Source organism: Hesperophylax consimilis, chromosome 2 (genome assembly GCF_061612785.1).
Source record: "Hesperophylax consimilis isolate HC1 chromosome 2, BYU_Hcon_1.0, whole genome shotgun sequence".
Lineage (NCBI taxonomy): Eukaryota > Metazoa > Arthropoda > Insecta > Trichoptera > Limnephilidae > Hesperophylax > Hesperophylax consimilis.
This window is the reverse complement of record NC_142837.1, coordinates 33,355,986-33,373,676: the sequence shown is the minus strand read 5'-3', so window position 1 is coordinate 33,373,676 and position 17,691 is coordinate 33,355,986. Positions and strand designations below refer to the sequence as shown.

Sequence of the window (17,691 nt, the reverse complement as noted above, 5' to 3'; positions counted from 1 at the left end):
GACGGTTAATATTTTGAGGTGACTAATAGTTTTTAATTATATTTCTTCAATATATAAAGTGTTATTTCTTTATGATACTCAGAAAAAAGTACATTTTTCACAGCTTTGAAATAATGGTCAGCGATTTTTACATATTTTTGACGTTTTCAGAAAATGTATATTTAGAAACGCAAATATTTACGTATAACAAAACAATATGATAGTGAATTTCATAATCTTTCCAAAACATTTTTTAGAATGAGGCTACGTTTCCCAAAACGTGAGTTATGAAGCTTTTAACAAAACTCGTGAATAACACAAAAATTTTCACGTTTTGACAGTTCGCAAAGGAACACAAAGTAAATAAAAGTCTTTTTCTGAGAGGTTAACATTCGGATAGTTTATGCCAATGGAAACAGAAGCTAATGGAAACAGAATGGAGTTAATGTTACCTCGGGATGAACGCACAAGTTCTTGCGAGAGCTGAGAACCAATCCTGTGAGATTTGGTTTTTCCCCAGTGCACTTTTCATAATAATTCAAGAGATTCTTCAGCTCCTCAATGACCTTTTCTATTTCAGGAAGTGTTCTTGAACAATAAATTAGCTTCCTAAAAAAAATATAAACATTAAAAATTATTATTATAATACATAAACTTCAGAGGTGAAAGATGATGCCCTCTTCCCTCATGGGGCCTTCAGGTAACCAAGGAGGAGTGGAGAGGAGAACTGAGGACACCTCTGTGAGCTCTTCCCCTGTGGAACTTTCAAGGAACCAAGGAGGAGTGGAGAGGAGAACTGAGGACACCTCTGTGAGCTCTTCCCCCGTAGGACTTTCAAGGAACCAAGGAGGAGTGGAGAGGAGAACTGAGGACACCTCTGTGAGCTCTTCCCCTGTGGAACTTTCAAGGAACCAAGGAGGAGTGGAGAGGAGAACTGAGGACACCTCTGTGAGCTCTTCCCCCGTAGGACTTTCAAGGAACCAAGGAGGAGTGGAGAGGAGAACTGAGGACACCTCTGTGAGCTCTTCCCCTGTGGAACTTTCAAGGAACCAAGGAGGAGTGGAGAGGAGAACTGAGGACACCTCTGTGAGCTCTTCCCCTGTGGAACTTTCAAGGAACCAAGGAGGAGTGGAGAGGAGAACTGAGGACACCTCTGTGAGCTCTTCCCCTGTGGAACTTTCAAGGAACCAAGGAGGAGTGGAGAGGAGAACTGAGGACACCTCTGTGAGCTCTTCCCCTGTGGAACTTTCAAGGAACCAAGGAGGAGTGGAGAGGAGAACTGAGGACACCTCTGTGAGCTCTTCCCCTGTGGAACTTTCAAGGAACCAAGGAGGAGTGGAGAGGAGAACTGAGGACACCTCTGTGAGCTCTTCCCCCGTAGGACTTTCAAGGAACCAAGGAGGAGTGGAGAAGAGAGCTGAGGCCACCTCTGTGAGCTCTTCCCCCGTGGGGCCTTCAGGGAACCAAGGGGGATTGGAGAGGAGATTTGAGACCTGGAAAGGCACATTGTGAAACCAGAAGGCAATATTCAATATCAACCCTAGAGAAATTTATAAAAGGGACCAGGTGACTGTTAAAGAAATAAGTTAAAATAGGAGAAAGGACAATAGGCCTATGGCCTAAGTGCTCATGGAAACTATAAGAAAACCGTCTCCGCTCTATAATAATCTAAAAATAAACTTCAGAATATGAATCATTGATCAAAACCATGCTTTTTGAAAATATTTATTATGGGGGTATTTTACCTGACTTGATGGGGATTTTGCATCATGTAGGCTACTATCAAGGAAAGCAATGAGACAGTCTTGCCCGTTCCTGAAGGCATCTCCAGCAAACAGTGCCCCTACAAAGGACACACACATCTTAGCAATAAATCACAAAATCTGTTTTACTGGGTCACCACAAGCATTAATTTACTATGGCGTAAGTCCTGGAGAATAACATACAAATGTATTAGTTGAAATATAGTACATAATAGTTTGAAATTGTTCAATAAACTCTCTGTATATTACAGGTAACGGACATATTTTACAAGTTTTGCTAACTAAATTTCCACTACGTGTCACTGCCGAAAATTCCACTCCCCGCTCCTGCTCTGAAAACATACCGATACCATGCCGCTGACCTTTTTTTTTTATATATATGGGTTTTCCAATAAGAGGTGTTATGTGTATTTAATTCCAGCCATAAAATGATTTTTTATGGCCGGAATTGGATGGTATTGATCTGGACAATGTTTACTTTCAACAAGACGGCGCTACGTGCCACACAAGCAACGAAACCATTGATTTTTTACGGGAAAAGTTTCCGGACCGTGTTATCTCTCGAAGAGGTGATTACAATTGGCCACCGAGATCTTGTGATTTAACACCTTGCGACTTCTTCCTTTGGGGCCACGTAAAAGAGAAGGTCTACGTCAACAGCCCAGCGTCGATTGAAGACCTCAAAGATGGAATTCGTGAGGCTATCGAGGACATCAGGTAGCCACTTTGCGATTTGGTTATGGAAAATTTCATGAAAAGGATATGGTCCTGTAGGCGTGGTCGTGGTGGTCATTTGACTGATGTTATTTTTCACTATTAACGGCATATCTTCCTCTTTATAATGAAATAAACATTCGATCATTTATATTAAAAAATGGCATTTTTCTTTGAATATCAAAATAACACCTCTTGTTGGAAAACTCTATATATATTTATTCACAAAAAAATAATGTTACATAATTTACAGAATATATAGTAATTTTAAAAAAAATTATAAACACATTCCTAATTGAGAATAACTCGTGTTTAGGGAGGCAGTATCGTTTTAAGTTTTTAACGTTAATTCATTTTGGGAATAATACCATACATATAAACTTTGAATTTATGAACATAATATATGTGTACTGAATTGACTTTTTAATGTCATATTTCTGTTTTGTTAACTCTCTCTACTAGTATTTGGTAAAAAAAAACAACTTTTTCCCTTTTATACTTATTAATCTCCCCAGCACAGTACAATAGAAACTATTTCAGATATAGTGTCGCTGGGGAGGTAATAGCTTGTTGTTTTTTTTTCGTCTATTGAAATATAATTTTCAATATAAATATGACTATGAAATATAATTTTCATACAAAAAACAGCAAAAAAATAATATAAAACGAACATGCAAGACATATAAGCAATGAAAAAAAAAAACAAGTTCTAAGCTGTTAATTTAATTAACACCTTCTATTGAGAATAACATATGTTTAGGGAGGGATATTTTGTTTATTTTGATACAATGCATATTTTCTTTTGTGCCATATTTTGATTATACTTTTTGGCTCCTCAAAAATCCTGGGAACTTGTAGAGTAGAGAAATAAACAGATTTCGGAAGGCGACCCAACGGGGAACCTTGCGAAAATACATCTATCATACAATTAACCCCATATTGTAAATTTAACCAATGGTCAAATTTTAAATAATTTTTCTAAGAATTTCTTAAATAATGTTGTATCTTGCCAAACTAAAAATCTACATAAGGCTCTTTATCCCTTGACACTAATTATATAAACCTTTACTACGCCCGGCTTTGCTCGGACCTTAAAGGAGAGGCTACGGATAATCATCAACTAAGCGGGATTATAATTAGCGCCCTGGCCTTGGATATCATCCTTGGCCTGCGCTCCCCACGTGTCTAGACCCTGCGACACCTTCGCCGGTCTGCACCTCAGCCCTGAGACATCGTCGCTGGCCTGCACTCCTGACCAGGACTCAAATAAACGCTGTGACATCACAACCTACCTCTCTTATTTGTCTCCTTACCACATCCCCACATATTAAGACGCCGCAAAACTCAAATATATATCATCCAAATATTATCGACCTCAGCATCTACTGCTTTTGGAAATATTACTGGCGCCAGGAGCCGTTTGGCTTACGGCCAGCTCACCACGCCTAGTCTCTGCTTGAAGATATTCTGATGCCTACCTCTTCAAGAACGGTCGACCCAGTTAGGCTACCGCAAGGCATCAGATTCAAGCAGAGGCGAAGCACATCCAATGCCCACCACCTACCAAGCACTGGGTGCGGGAGTCAGTCAATAACTACAAAGATGCTGGTATCCCCAAAGGTGGAAGAAACGGTCCGGAATCGGCAGTTCTAAATTTATAGTCCTGTACAGGCACACACGTCTGGTTCAGTATCAATAAAGATGGTATTTCTTTTCGGCTATTAGTGCCGGTGCTTGAATGTTTCGCTCTCTACAATTTTACAGTACTTTACTGTACTCTGCAATAAACTTATATTACAAGCGCAGTACTCGGGCCCAATTCTAAAGCGGGAAGTATAACATTCAAGATGTATCTTTATGCGTCTAAAATAATATATAGTAGATAAGTCAAATCAATAACAAACTTTAGCATCCAGGCCCCTTTTTAGTTCCAACATGTAGGCATATTGCTCGGGATATATGTAATCGTACGGGAAGTAAACCAATAAACCTTCAACGCTTAGCCTGTAAACAACAAAACAATCGTTTATATAAAGAAACATATTCATCCCAAAACAATCATTTGGCATTTATTATTCACAACAACAGGAATTTGAAAAATTTACTTTAATCTTTCGAACCACCAAAACCAAACACAAGATAGCTATTGTGTAAGTATAAAAGTAAATAAACACGATCGTGTTAGAATGAAAAATAACAAAAAAAATAATAAAACGATTCACATCAGAAGAAAAGTAAGATATAGATTATCAAATATAACTCACTTCATTTTTGTATAATATTACAATAAAACGAATAAATAATAATTGCTCAGAATCAAAAATAGTTATTACGGCTCCAAAATTTTTTGTAAACACAAATGCACAAATCTAAAGTAAGGTTATAACAACATAAATCAACTTGGGTTATAAACCATAGATTAATAGCGAATGGAGCAAACAAAACTGTCATTTTTTTCTAGTGGTAGTGATGGTCAGGATCGAAATATTTACATTATTATTTTAACATTTTGCATTTTGGTACTGCCATAAATAAACCACTCTCGGTACTGCATTTGCAAAACAAATGGGTAAAACCAGTGTTTTCATACTGGCATATTTTATGTTTACTTGCAGATAGCAACGCAATATTATTATAATATTGAAATACTATAAATAAAGGGTGACGGGTACAAAACAATAATTCCAATATTTATTACAGATTTTTTCAACTGTCGTTATTTTTAGGACTAAAACAAGTTTCTTGGAAAATACATATGTTAAGTGTATATTTTCTAAGAACCTTGGAGTTGTTGATTTTGTTGAGCCATTGAGTCAAAGCAAAAATTAATTCGATACATCTCTTGATTAGCAAACTGTTTCAGTATCGGATATTATTTTCGAAAACCAAAATCTTTTCACTATGCCATCACAACAACTACAAACTTTGATGAAAGAAAATGCAATACCAGTTGATATTTTACTCCCTTTATTTCGGATCTTTCGATTGCCATTTTATGTTTACTTTTGAGGAAATTTACCTATGTTTGGGAAGAAAGAAAAACGAGGAACAAAAAATATGGCTGACCGTTTGTTTTCACGGTTTCCGCTTTTATAGGCACTGTAAATTCTTATTTAGCGAAAATATGAGTGGTTTATTTATAATTTATATGCTAATGTGGCAACGTGTGGTTTATTTATGTTGGCAACTCTAAAATAAATGAACGTCAAAAAGTCTAAAATTGAATTAGTTGATAACACAGTTGATAATTTATTTATGGTTAGAAAGATTGGCAATTTAAAAAAAGCAGTACTAATATTTTAAAAGTATCCCTTGTATAGTTATGGAGTTAGATATTTGTAAAGGCGATTGGGGCCTAGCTTCAGTACAATTGAATTCATTGAAAGTTGCGGTTAGAAATTTTATTTTATTTTGTTTTAGGTTATTTTTTGTATCTTGCAAATTACAAATTACTTTTATCTTTTCAGGCCTACGTCAAGTTTCTAGGCGCTCCAGTAAAGTTTCAAGAAAAGACCAATCCCATTTTAACTCCAAATGGCACTTTTCCTGTATTTCGGCATGGAAAACATGTATTGGACACATTTGAAAATATTACAGATTATTTGAAAACTCACGTATGTTTCACATGTCATAAATTTACTATAAAAAAACTTTTGGTAACTGTAAACTGATAAATTCAATATTGGTAATGTTTTTTATGGTAAAATATTTATTCTTTTAGAATTTGAACGCAGATATAAACCTGACCCCGGATCAGGAAGCTAACGCCCTGGCATTTGCACAGTATCTGGACCACAAGTTATTTCCATGTCTCCAGTATATTTGGTGGGTAGACGCAACCAATTCTGGGCAGGAAGTTAGAACATGGTATTCTAAGAACATTCCTTTTCCGTTCAATTACTACTACCCGGGAAAATATGAGCAGGCTGCAAAAGATTTAATGGAATCCCTCTATGGAGAAGATTACGAAACCAAAGATGTTCATTATGACGTATGTATCTGCTAGATTTATTTATTTTATTCTGGGAAATATGATGTAATTCAGTGCTTACTGATGAAGTATAAACTGTCAATTAACATATAATAAACAGTGTTTCGCCGGCAACAGTATCTTAAGCGATTATCGATTTATTATTATCAGTTTAAGACTATACATTCATCTGTTGCTTTCCTGTTATCTAAAGTCTGTGTAAAGAAGAGTCAGTAGCGAAAATATCAATGAATTATTGAAAAAATACATATAAAAGTCTGATGATGTTATTTTAGAGGTCAGTCATACAGGGATGTGGTACGACACAACAGATAAGGAAATCAAGTTTTGTATTATAGTAGTAGCCTGTATTGTAGTGTAGCCCGTCTAGCCCGTTGTGTTGCCAACACTGCTATACTTGATAGTATAACAGGGTTTATGTTTTTTATTACTGATTTTCATTGATTCCGAAAAACGCAAAATTTTGTTCCTCTCTTCTAAAAATACATCATGTGTCGTACCACAACCTCTGTTTTCCAGCAAGTGTCACTTAAGATTTTCAGTCCCTTGAAGACTAAAATTGAAATATGATCTAATTTTTCCCACATAAGAAGTTTAATTAGACCCTTAATTAGAGTTACACTGTATTTTAGATTGTTTGAAACTTATTTATTTTTTATAGGTTTACCAGACTGCAGAAAAATGTTTCAGTGATTTATCAGCCAAACTGGGAGAAAAGGAGTTCTTCTTTGGAAGTCACCCGTGCTCCCTGGATGCCCACGTGTTTGCCTATATCGCCCTCATCCTGAAGATACCGCAGAGGAACGCTACACTTCTCAACACCCTTAAGACTCACAGCAACCTCTTGCAGTTTGCCTCTAGGATATCTCAAAGATATTTTGTAGCAATAAATAATGGTAATTTTTTAAATTTACCTTTTATGTTGTGATTGAGAAAACAAGGACAAATCATCAGCTTAGTATTAAGAGTTTGTTAAGCGTCCCGGAAATAGTTGGTATAAATTTTTAAAGCTTCAATCAAAATTCTAATCATTCGCCTTTAATGAAAAGTATCAAATGTTGTATTCAATTACCTCTGTAAATGATCAATGACCATCATTATCGTACACATTGACAATAATTTATACTGACCGTCTCCGGGGTGCTTAAGTCAGTTTGAATCATAGATCTAAAGTGGGGGAGCAATCCATGTTGGGAGGTGCGGAAGGTGACGTGAGCGTCACCCTTATTTACTGCTGTGAGAAACATGTGCACTTTGACTAAAAGCCGATCAAATGTGAATTTAGGGTTGTCAGACAAAATCTCCTATCATAAAAATAATACAACTATCTCTTTTAATTAATTTATATTAATATCCGGCTCGAAGGACCAATGTTTCGATAGTTCTTGAAAACTTAGCGTCTTTGTCGGGTGCAATTGAACAATATACGGGAACGGTATAGGTATTTGAGGATGCCACCAGAATTAAGGAAAAGTCCTACCTTGTACATGTATCTCCTTACAGCCTCCGTGGTAGCACCAAACTCACACAGTATTTATCTTGTTCCGTCACTCGATATCGACCACGAAAGAAATGCCCATGAAAGGTATGACCCGAGACGCGTATCGGTATGTGGTAGAAATTGTACTATCGCCGGTCAGACGAAATCCCTATCTCCCGATGGCAAGGTGGGAACAATAGGATGTAGGTAATATAATAATTATAATTTATTAGCGTTATGCCCGAACAATTCCAATTATGAATTATTTATTTCACAAGTAATTTAACTACAATAATACATAGCAGTTACATTATTATTTGCGCCAACGTGTAGTAAATACTCTCAGTGTCGCCCTGGTTGCTTAAAATGGTTTTAGTTGTGTTTAGTAATCAGATCCGCTTAGCCAGGTACTTGTCATCACTACCTCCAGTCACGCAACATAGCCGGGAGTGGGATGCCGTAGCATGCAACCTCTTAAATATAATTAATTTAGGTGAATTATCTCACACTCATTAATCTCATCTCATTAATTAAAATAATCCATAAACTCCTACTTAGGTAAGCACCTGCTATGCAAGAATAAATTGATATGTATTTTAGAATAGGCTTTTGAAAAAAACTCTGGCGTCAAAAAGATTGTCTGGTTTTTTGGTTCCTGGTTCCAGAGTTTAGAGCAAGTCTATCTCTTCTGAAGTCAGTGGTTTGAATAAATGATCAAGAGAAAGTATTAAAAAAGAATGCAAAACTTATGAAGGGTCCACAGGAACTACTTTAAAGCTGTCAAAAAAAGCGTTAACGTTTTGTTATGCTGGGGAAAAACCACCTTACTTCACAGATTCAGGGGAGAAACTGCTTGATTATGCCAGGGCTATACCGGTTGCCAGGGAAACCCCTTGTCAACGAGATTGTCATAGTCTATTTCTGTCTTTCGCGCTGTGTAATTTTATGATTCCTGGAGAAGAATAACTTTACAGCAGTGCTTTTTTTAATTTATTTTTTGCTACTTTGAATTGAAAAATATGTTTTTTTACTAGACTTTCATTACATAAAAACTTTTACTACATAGCCTTGAATATTCTCTTTTAACAACACCTAAATGAATAATCCTTTTTTTCTAGAATTCACGGGTAAAATTAATAATAAAAACGCGGCAGCTACAGTGGAAGAAGATGGCAAAAGTTCAAGTCAGCGCAACCGAGATAAGATATTGGCAGTTGTGTTCGCCTCCATCGCAATGACTTGTTACGCAATTTCTAAAGGTATCCTTCAGGTTGGTAAATCATAATAACTAATTATATTGTATTGTAGATGACATGTATAGTAATTATTGTAATGCATGTAAATTAAATAAATAAATTATACAAAAACTTACAAAGGTATTAGAAAAATTATTATTGACTGAGCGCAAACCTGGTGACTGGTTCTCGTGACATTCCTGAAGAGATGTATGGTCCTCGAGATATTGCTCCCTCATTACACGCATTTTCTTCTGCTCAGTATGAGTACAGTAGAAAAAGTTCAAATATAGTGAGGTTATGTACACCCAACTCGAAATATTTCTTGTCTTTGTTAAACCATAGTAAGTTTACTTTTGTTTGCTTTTTCTTGGATTTCTGTTGGCTATTTGTAATCATTGTATGTATGTTTTTCTAGATAAATCTTAAAGAAGAGTTTCAAAATTCAATAGACTACAAAGATTTTTTTGATGCAGACGAAGATGATTAGTACAAAAATTAAACTCCATCCATTTAGTAAGCAATCAGTTCCTTTTGGCTTAATAATAAAATAATACTTTTATAAAGACTTAGGTAATATGAAAAGGTAGGTACTCAACACGAACCACTTCTGTGTGAGTCAATATTAATCATCATTATGCTTGTTGGAGCAGCGTAGTTCTGATAGAATATGATAAACGCTGAATTTTTATTATGACTTATCACTGCTTTTGAAACCTCAAGGCTTTGCCATTCGTACACGAAGATACTTACAAGCGATTTGAGTTTTATGCGTGTAGCATTCGCGTTGCCCGTGAGTCTCCACCATACTATTTTGCTATTTCGCAGGCACGCGTCGACAAAGGGTTTGAAGCTAACGTTTGCAACTGATTGCACGCTATGACAGTGCTGGTAGTATACTGCGCTAGTTGCATATGCAACTACTATACGTTTGACAAAAATGGTGCTGTGTAGCATGATTTGTTCTGGAGGTGGAAAAATATTTGTTTATATAACTATAATTTACTGGAATACATAAGAAGGATTTAGCGGAGAAGTCATTGGATTGAGGTTGGGAAAAAGTCAATTTGACATCATTCTCATGTAGTTCCTTGAAGGGGACAAATGCCCTACAATTAATATTTATTTCGTTGTACGGGTGAACCCAAAATCTTCTTTTATGCATATAATACAGACAAAGAAGAACAATACAGTTGCCCTAGCATCCAAGAAATCTTCACTACTAATAAAAATATAAATCTCCGTGGACACTCAAAAAAAATTACCAAAACGCCTTTTGCATCTAATCCTAGAAAACACTTCCTTGCAAATAGAGTAGTGGATGATTGGAACAAACTCCCACAACATGTCATCGATGCAACAAATATAAATCAATTCAAAGCTCTATTGGATTCACATTTGGAGAGAAGAAAGGACTTAGTTCAAACTTAAGCGCTTGTTATATGATAGCGAAATTTCGCAAACTGTCAAAATGTCTTCATTTTTATGTCACTAGAGGGCGGTAGTTGTACATTAATGAAATTGTTAAAATATAACATCACATCTGCGTTTGTCGCAAAGCAATGAACGTATAATATGAATGTGAAATATTAAGTAAAACAAACAACTTAGTAAAAAAGTATGACTTATTTGCAGAACCTACTATTTTGGTAAAGCATTTAATTTGACATTTTTTATAAATGTTTCATCATTCACTTGCTGTTGTCATTAGTGTTGAGGAACATTTCCGATACATATAGTTTGTTTTACACGGTGTTCGGAAACTCGTGGTATAAACGGTAAAACCCTTTATAGGTCATAAGCTAAACACGGATAGTTTTGAAACCTGCAACATTAAGGTTTATATTTCTTTATGTTTACAAGTTATAAGCCCTTGGGTTGTAATCATTCTGAGGTAACGCACAGAGGTCTTGAATCGAACCAACCGCCCAAAGTTCTCACATGTTGAGTAAATTTACGAAAATCGCGTCCTGGTCAGTTTCTCTATAAAATTATCAAAGCAGTTATTCATTTATTGTCAATTTTGGATTATGACTTTTTTTATTTGAGCTTTCGTTTTCGAGAAAATCGAAGGTGGATTTATTTGGTAAATTTCTTAATTTTATATTTGATAGAATATCTATACATATTAATAACATCATTAATAAATTGACCTCGAGAAATAAAAGAAATTTTATTTTTTTATTTATATATTTGTTAAATTATTCTGTGTCATTTAGTACAACTAAACAATAATCTTTTTTCATTTATTCGTTACTTGAAGCATACCTTGTTTGGAGTATTTTTTCCGGCTGCCATGGATAAATCATAATATTGATCTACAAAGAGAAAAATAATATTGGTAATTTTTGGTTCAATTACCAAACGTGCCCTATGAAAAAACGTTCACTCTCCCACTTAGTCAGAGCGCGTAAAGACAATGAATTCTCTCACACACACTTGCATAAAGATGCCGCCAGTAAACAACATGACGTTAGTGCTAACCGTTAGGAAAAGGAACGCATGTTAAATGTTGAATTATACAACTTTTAAAAAATATGACACTTGAAAAAATACAATACGTCAAATTTACATGAAAAAAGAGAATTTGTGAGTATTTACTGTTTTTGTAGCTTCATAAGATTATTGCAATTCTTTAAGTGAGTCGGTATTCTACTTTTAGACCCATTAATGAAACATCTTGATGGCATTTTCGAAATATATACGCCGTAAAACAGGGAGCCTATAGCTTCACCGCCATCACCGGGGGCTTCCATCCCGGAATAAGTAAAAAACTGTGAAATGCGTTGAAAATTTGGTGCAAGATGAAGTATTTATTTAATTGTTAATATCCACAGATAGCATAACGATAATTAGAGGCCGTACTTCTACAGATGTGTGTATTATATACATATTTTAAATTAAAAATATAGTGTAAAGCCGTTATTAACGCGATAATCATACATCCAAGTTTTAAAAGTGGGTTGTATGGTGTATCAATGTTTTTATTTTTTATGGTCGAATGCCTACAACAACTACAAAAAAAAATAGGCAGACTGAAAAATAATAGTCCATTAATTGGTAACAAAGAATATGAAGTCTGAGAATGACATACGAAAGGTAGTATTAAGCCGTTTTAGAGAGCCGTTTTCCAGCAAATCACCATTCTGCCCTATAACCCACTCTTAAAACAACTCAATTACTGTCAAACTTGTTGTGAAATCAGATATGAGCGTATCAGCAGAATGCTGCCTGCTCTGCACATAATAATAATAATAATATTGTCTCATCGTATTTACTTGATGGTTGCACGTGAAAAAAAGTTCAGTAGCGCCGTGCACGGAAACCAGCTTTAAAGAGTAGCATGTCAATGGGCGACTTGTGGTTGCATCACAGTCAAGTAGCTTGCAAATATCTCTGTGTACGAAGGGCCTTAGGAGTAAACGTAAGGTAGGTTATAATCTAGGCGTTCGCAGATGGCGTTAATTTTATTAAAATACACTTTTGCAAGCTATGCTTTAAAATATTAAGATGATTTATTTATTTACGATCATACATACGTAATATGAATATGAATGAATAGTCTTGTCTGTATAAAAACTCAATTATTTCAAGAGAGGCATACAAATACAATATTGGATTGCATCACCGATACTATAGTATATTTGTATGCCTTTCTTGAAAGATTACAGACAATTTTTTTAATTCATATTTGTATTGCGTATGTACGGACGCAAACAAATAATTCGTCTCAATATTGTAAAGCATAATTTGAAAAAATTGTATTTTAATAAAATAATTAAATTAACACCACCTATGAACGCGTATATTATAACGAATGTTACGTTTAACCTTATGCTTAAATTTTAGAGCACCAAAAATAATACGCTACTCATAAAGATATCCTAGAAGTTAAACAAATTTGATTATAGAAGAAAAATACATGCAAGTTTTAATTCATGTAAACAACAAATAATCTGTGGCCTATTGTTAAAATAATAGTTTTATCATGAATTTTTAAACATATGTACTGTAATAGAAAATAAATATTTCAATAATTATTGTTACTTTATAGTATTGTCTTTTGTCTAACTATCTATCTATCTATATAAATAAAAATGTTAATGTTCGTTTGTTCAAAATCTTAAATCTCCAAAAGTTTTTCACCGATTGCTTTGAAATTTTTGACACAAGGTTGCATTCGATATGCATGTGTTTTTATATTCCTATATTATATATATGTCACCTGTGACAGGTAAAATAATGTTTTTTTTTAAAACAACAGTATCTGTTAGACTAACATCCTTTTTTGAAAAACAAACCCATCTGTTGGATGTAAGATCAATATGCGCTATTGTTTCTCTATCTGCACAGACATACTGAGCTACAGCAATGTGTGGTGGGGTATAGCTAGTTTTACATAAAAGTGTCAACTGTTTGCATTTATTAATCTTTGGTATTAGAGTACATAATCAGTATGTTTTATCCTATAATATTTCATCTTCATAAGTGAAATATTAATTATAATTTTATTTTGGTTCATATTTTCACATGTCACATTTATCCTAGATGATTTCTTCTGTAAAAAGATGAATTATTTATGCTGAACTATGTGGTATTGGATCCTTGCTCCCAACCGACATATGATGCGTCTGTTCTTAGTTACTCCACTCAGAAAAACAGTTTTTGTCCGGCCCATGACACCTAGCTTCATGCTTTGTGATCTTATTTTTATCTTGTTTTTAATGTCTTAAATATTGTCTTGTTCTTAAATGTTTTGTTATTTTTTTAATAATGACTGGTAGTTTTAATTGTGCATTTGTTATCTATGAATATTAAATCATTTCAATTGTTATTTTTTCTTCTTTATTTTGGTAGATGTTCTGCTTTGTGAGTTATGTAACTGTATGCTGATTAAATTAGGATGAGTTGGTAAATAAATAACACATGTAAATCAAAACATATATAAACATACAGATTTAATAATATTTATTGTGCTATTAAAAGTTTAAGTTTAATCATCTAACAGTCTTTATCAATATCATAATAACATGTTTAGGTAAAGCGGGGTCCCCTGGGACCCTTTCCACAAACATACCTCAAACATTAGTGCAAACATTTTTGTTTTCGTCCACATTCCGTCTCCTCCCTTTGTTGAAACATTGGGACGCGGTGGGCATGGTTATCGACATTTTGTAGATGCCTGATGAGGAAGATGTGTGTGCTCAGTTTTTCATACGTTCTTGCACTTTTAGCGATCGTAGAAATTATTGCAAACCTTGAAATTTCAATTTTATCAGGAATTGATAATGTAATACAAATTTGGTTTAGGTTATTTCATCCGTGTGGAAACGGATTTCGAAGTTTTATTTATTCGTCCAGATATTAAAAAAAAATGTGGTAAAGTGACATCAATTCACCAAAAATGGGTTTTTTTTTTAATAGCACACGGGATTTAAACCCACAATTCCGGCTTGCTAATTGAATCTTACCCCTCAACCACGGAGGCCATGCTGTCACATTACTATTTCTCGCAACTGGGGATTCATTTAGATAAATATTCGGGATCGCTGGCCACGCTTAATTAAACTATTGTAAATGGCTGTCATACGCTGTATTTACGCAATTGAAAATTAGAATTAAAGAAGGAGATAATATTAATAAATCTAAACGAAACATGAAACAGAATAAGACACAGAAAAATAAAAAGATAATTAGGAACTGAGCCCAGGATCTCTTGTCTTTTTCAAACAAAAATGTGGATGGGAACGCTCCCTTTTCGAATGTTTGAGCCAGTGTTTGTCGTAATGTTGTGGAAACAGTCGCTGGAGACGCGGCTTAAAATTAACAAATTAAAACACTTTTCTGCTTAGAAATAAGTGAGATTGTCAGAATGACTGTTTCACCAATTAGGCCATAAAATTATAACATTCCTGTTTATAACCAACCTGACCTTACATTTGGTGGCATCTTGCTGGACGTTGGAATGGGCATGAAACCCAAATGGGCATTCGAACCTGTAAATATTTATTCACACGTTAAAAAAAGAATATTATTTTATGAAATTTTGGAAGTGATGTGATGTACGTAACATTATAAATTGAAAACAATAATAACAATTCTTATTATTTTCAGTAGGTGTGTATTGTAATGAAGTTCTTTTCTGACGTTCTTACGTTGATGGTGTAATGGTCAGCATAGTTTAGAGATTTTATACATAGATTACAAGGAACCAGTTCCTTTGCTGCTGTCACTGCAACCGTCGATATTATTTCTCTGAGGAACCGGTTATTTGCGGAACAGGTTCCTTTTGGAATATTATTTATCAAAAATTAAAAATATTATAAAAATTGTAAAAAAAGCAACAGAATATTTTGAATTTTAACACCACGGTTTTTTTTTTTGGGGAACCGGTTTCCATCGGTCTCCGGTAACTGGAAACGGAGTGACAACCCATTCAGCCATCACCCATCTCTACAAAAAAAAAGTTGCCTTCCAAGAAGTTGATCGGGGTTCTATTCTCGGCCGTGGCAATTTATATATATTTTTGAAATTTAAAATTTATCATAATTTAAAAAAAATAAATTATTTCTGCTTTTATTTTTAAAAATACCTACATAATTTTTATGTAGTATTTAAAAAATTTAAATAAACAGTAATAATAATAATAATAAGAGTTTATTCCAGAATGTATGCAGGGGTAGTGCAATGCAATACATTCCATATTTTAAAATAACAATAAACTTTCAGCTTTACAAATCCTGCAATTATAATATCCCGTGATTTTTCACATAATTTCCTAGAGCTTGTCCACCCGTCCTTACGAGTGTGAACTTTTCAAAATTGGAACAGATGGAAGTGTTATGGAAATTACCAAATAAAAAAGAATCTTTTCAAATCCAGAGAAGCGATCAATTAGGATCTATTTAAAATGATTTACCACCATTTTTCACAGATAACAGCTATGTGGTATGAAAATGAATTGTGTATAAGATGAGTAAGGCAGATTTACCAGAGCTTGTTGAAGCAGACGTGGATCCACCCCTTCTACCTCTTTTTGCCCCCCGTGCTGGTGTTCCACCGCCCCTCTTGAACTTGGCTCCACCGCCAAATTTCCTGGGACTGCGTGTTCCACTCTTTCCCCCTCTTTTGAATCTAGTCAAACAAAAGGAGTTAATTAGGCAATATTTCAATGAGCCCGTACTCAATCTGCCACTGTGACTCAACGGAATACTAGTGCAGTATTCACGTAAAAAAATACATTCAAAGGAAAGGAAAATGGGGAATAATAAATACGTTTAGGAGTAGAGAATAATAAAACTGATATTGAAAACCAGGGTGAGATTATATATATATAGATATATATAGATAGACATTTAGAATGAAAGGAACATGAATGTTTGATAGCCAGCAGAGACGATAGAACTATTAAAGCGGCAGAGCCAATAATAGGTATACGTTTGGTGTGTAAGTAGAAAGGAGGGGCACCGCTGTACGAAGATGTGATGATTTGCAATAGTAAATGGCCCATCTCCTTTGTTTCTATTATTTACCTCTTGACTCTGCCGCCAAAACCCTTGGATCCTTTGCGTTTGGTGGCGGTGCGAGGTGTGCTGGTGGCAGCCCTCGCAGCTCCCTCCCAGTCCATGGTGGAGTCATCCACTGCATTCACCACGGCCTGGTTGGCGCTGGCTGTCTTCTGCTGGTCTTCAAGTTCCATAAGAATACCTGAAAAGATTATAGCAAATATTGTAGAGTGAACGATACTATGGTTCAGCCATTGAAAGCTGCATTGTAACATCTCTTTTATCTCAGGTCAGTCGGGTTTCCACCTATCTTCTGGAGTGAGAGCTAACCTGAAGTCCCTCTCCTTCCATCCAGAAGGGTTTTCCGGACTTGCAGCGGCATGCAGGGTGGGAGACAAGATCACCGTACAAAGATAATGCACTATTTTACAGTAGAGCTGGGTCAATCAGTCATTTTACACGACCCAGGTCGATTATGACCCACTGGCGAAGCGCTTTTACATGTGGGGAAAAATGCCATTGATAATTGAACAAACTTCTACCAATAAAACGGCCATAGTATTAGTCAGTCGTAAATATCTGATCTTTGATAGTTCTTTCGTTTAACGTAGGTATGTAGTAGGTAGATCTTTCGAAGGTACCCAATCTTTGTTAGGGTACCTTCAGATAGGTGGTAATTAGACCATTCATTTTGGTCTAGTTCTCGGGACAGTGAAATAGAGATGGTTAATCTGAAATAGACTATGATGCCGTTCCAGTTTCCTGTTACCAGAGACTGATAAATGGATTAAACTTATTCTGCACAGTTACTTTTGGTACCGGTTCCGGAAAGGTTTATCGGTATGCTGATTGCTAAAGTGATCCTATTTGGATAATAGCTACAAACTTACCATTTCTGTTGCGAGAATGAGGTTCAAGATGCCCGGTCTACAAAATTTATACATCTAGGGACACTCGTCACACCCTACCACAGGTTTGAAAAGTAACCCATCGATCATTGGTGGGTCCATGATCGAGTTAAAAT

At 35.2% G+C, this 17,691-nt stretch overlaps 3 protein-coding genes across 3 annotated transcripts in view; 1 reads left to right on the top strand and 2 right to left on the bottom strand.

Annotated features, from left to right (window-relative positions):
* The window catches only part of Xpd (general transcription and DNA repair factor IIH helicase subunit Xpd), a 44,110-nt gene extending 39,256 nt beyond the window's left edge, over window positions 1-4,854 (bottom strand). Inside the window, exons 1-4 of the mRNA XM_089645160.1 lie at window positions 4,721-4,854; window positions 4,361-4,460; window positions 1,725-1,822; window positions 432-588 (exon numbers count right to left, since the gene is read on the bottom strand). Of these exons, the coding sequence (XP_089501286.1) occupies window positions 432-588; window positions 1,725-1,822; window positions 4,361-4,460; window positions 4,721-4,725 (360 nt within the window). The 5' untranslated portion in view covers window positions 4,726-4,854. The remainder of the gene's footprint in view (window positions 1-431; window positions 589-1,724; window positions 1,823-4,360; window positions 4,461-4,720) is intronic.
* Window positions 4,855-5,669: 815 nt separating this feature from the next.
* On the top strand, window positions 5,670-10,821 carry LOC149425924 (metaxin-1). Its single transcript, XM_089642259.1, has 6 exons — window positions 5,670-5,847; window positions 5,924-6,070; window positions 6,178-6,447; window positions 7,109-7,343; window positions 9,046-9,197; window positions 9,581-10,821. The coding sequence occupies exons 1-6, from the start codon at window positions 5,779-5,781 to the stop codon at window positions 9,650-9,652; spliced, it is 945 nt and encodes a 314-aa protein (XP_089498385.1). The 5' UTR covers window positions 5,670-5,778; the 3' UTR covers window positions 9,653-10,821.
* Window positions 10,822-10,825: 4 nt separating this feature from the next.
* Window positions 10,826-17,691, bottom strand: part of Blm (Bloom syndrome helicase) — a 42,481-nt gene continuing 35,615 nt past the window's right edge. Inside the window, exons 17-19 of the mRNA XM_089642272.1 lie at window positions 16,695-16,869; window positions 16,154-16,296; window positions 10,826-15,158 (exon numbers count right to left, since the gene is read on the bottom strand). Of these exons, the coding sequence (XP_089498398.1) occupies window positions 15,079-15,158; window positions 16,154-16,296; window positions 16,695-16,869 (398 nt within the window). The 3' untranslated portion in view covers window positions 10,826-15,078. The remainder of the gene's footprint in view (window positions 15,159-16,153; window positions 16,297-16,694; window positions 16,870-17,691) is intronic.

Excerpts from the sequence above, each read along its gene's own strand:
- LOC149425924 (XM_089642259.1), top strand. The coding sequence starts at position 5,779 with ATGGAGTTAGATATTTGTAAAGGCGATTGGGGCCTAGCTTCAGTACAA. Across the intron at positions 6,071-6,177 it reads CAGATTATTTGAAAACTCAC|AATTTGAACGCAGATATAAA; the intron begins GTATGTTTCACA and ends TTATTCTTTTAG. Across the intron at positions 7,344-9,045 it reads TTTTGTAGCAATAAATAATG|AATTCACGGGTAAAATTAAT; the intron begins GTAATTTTTTAA and ends CTTTTTTTCTAG.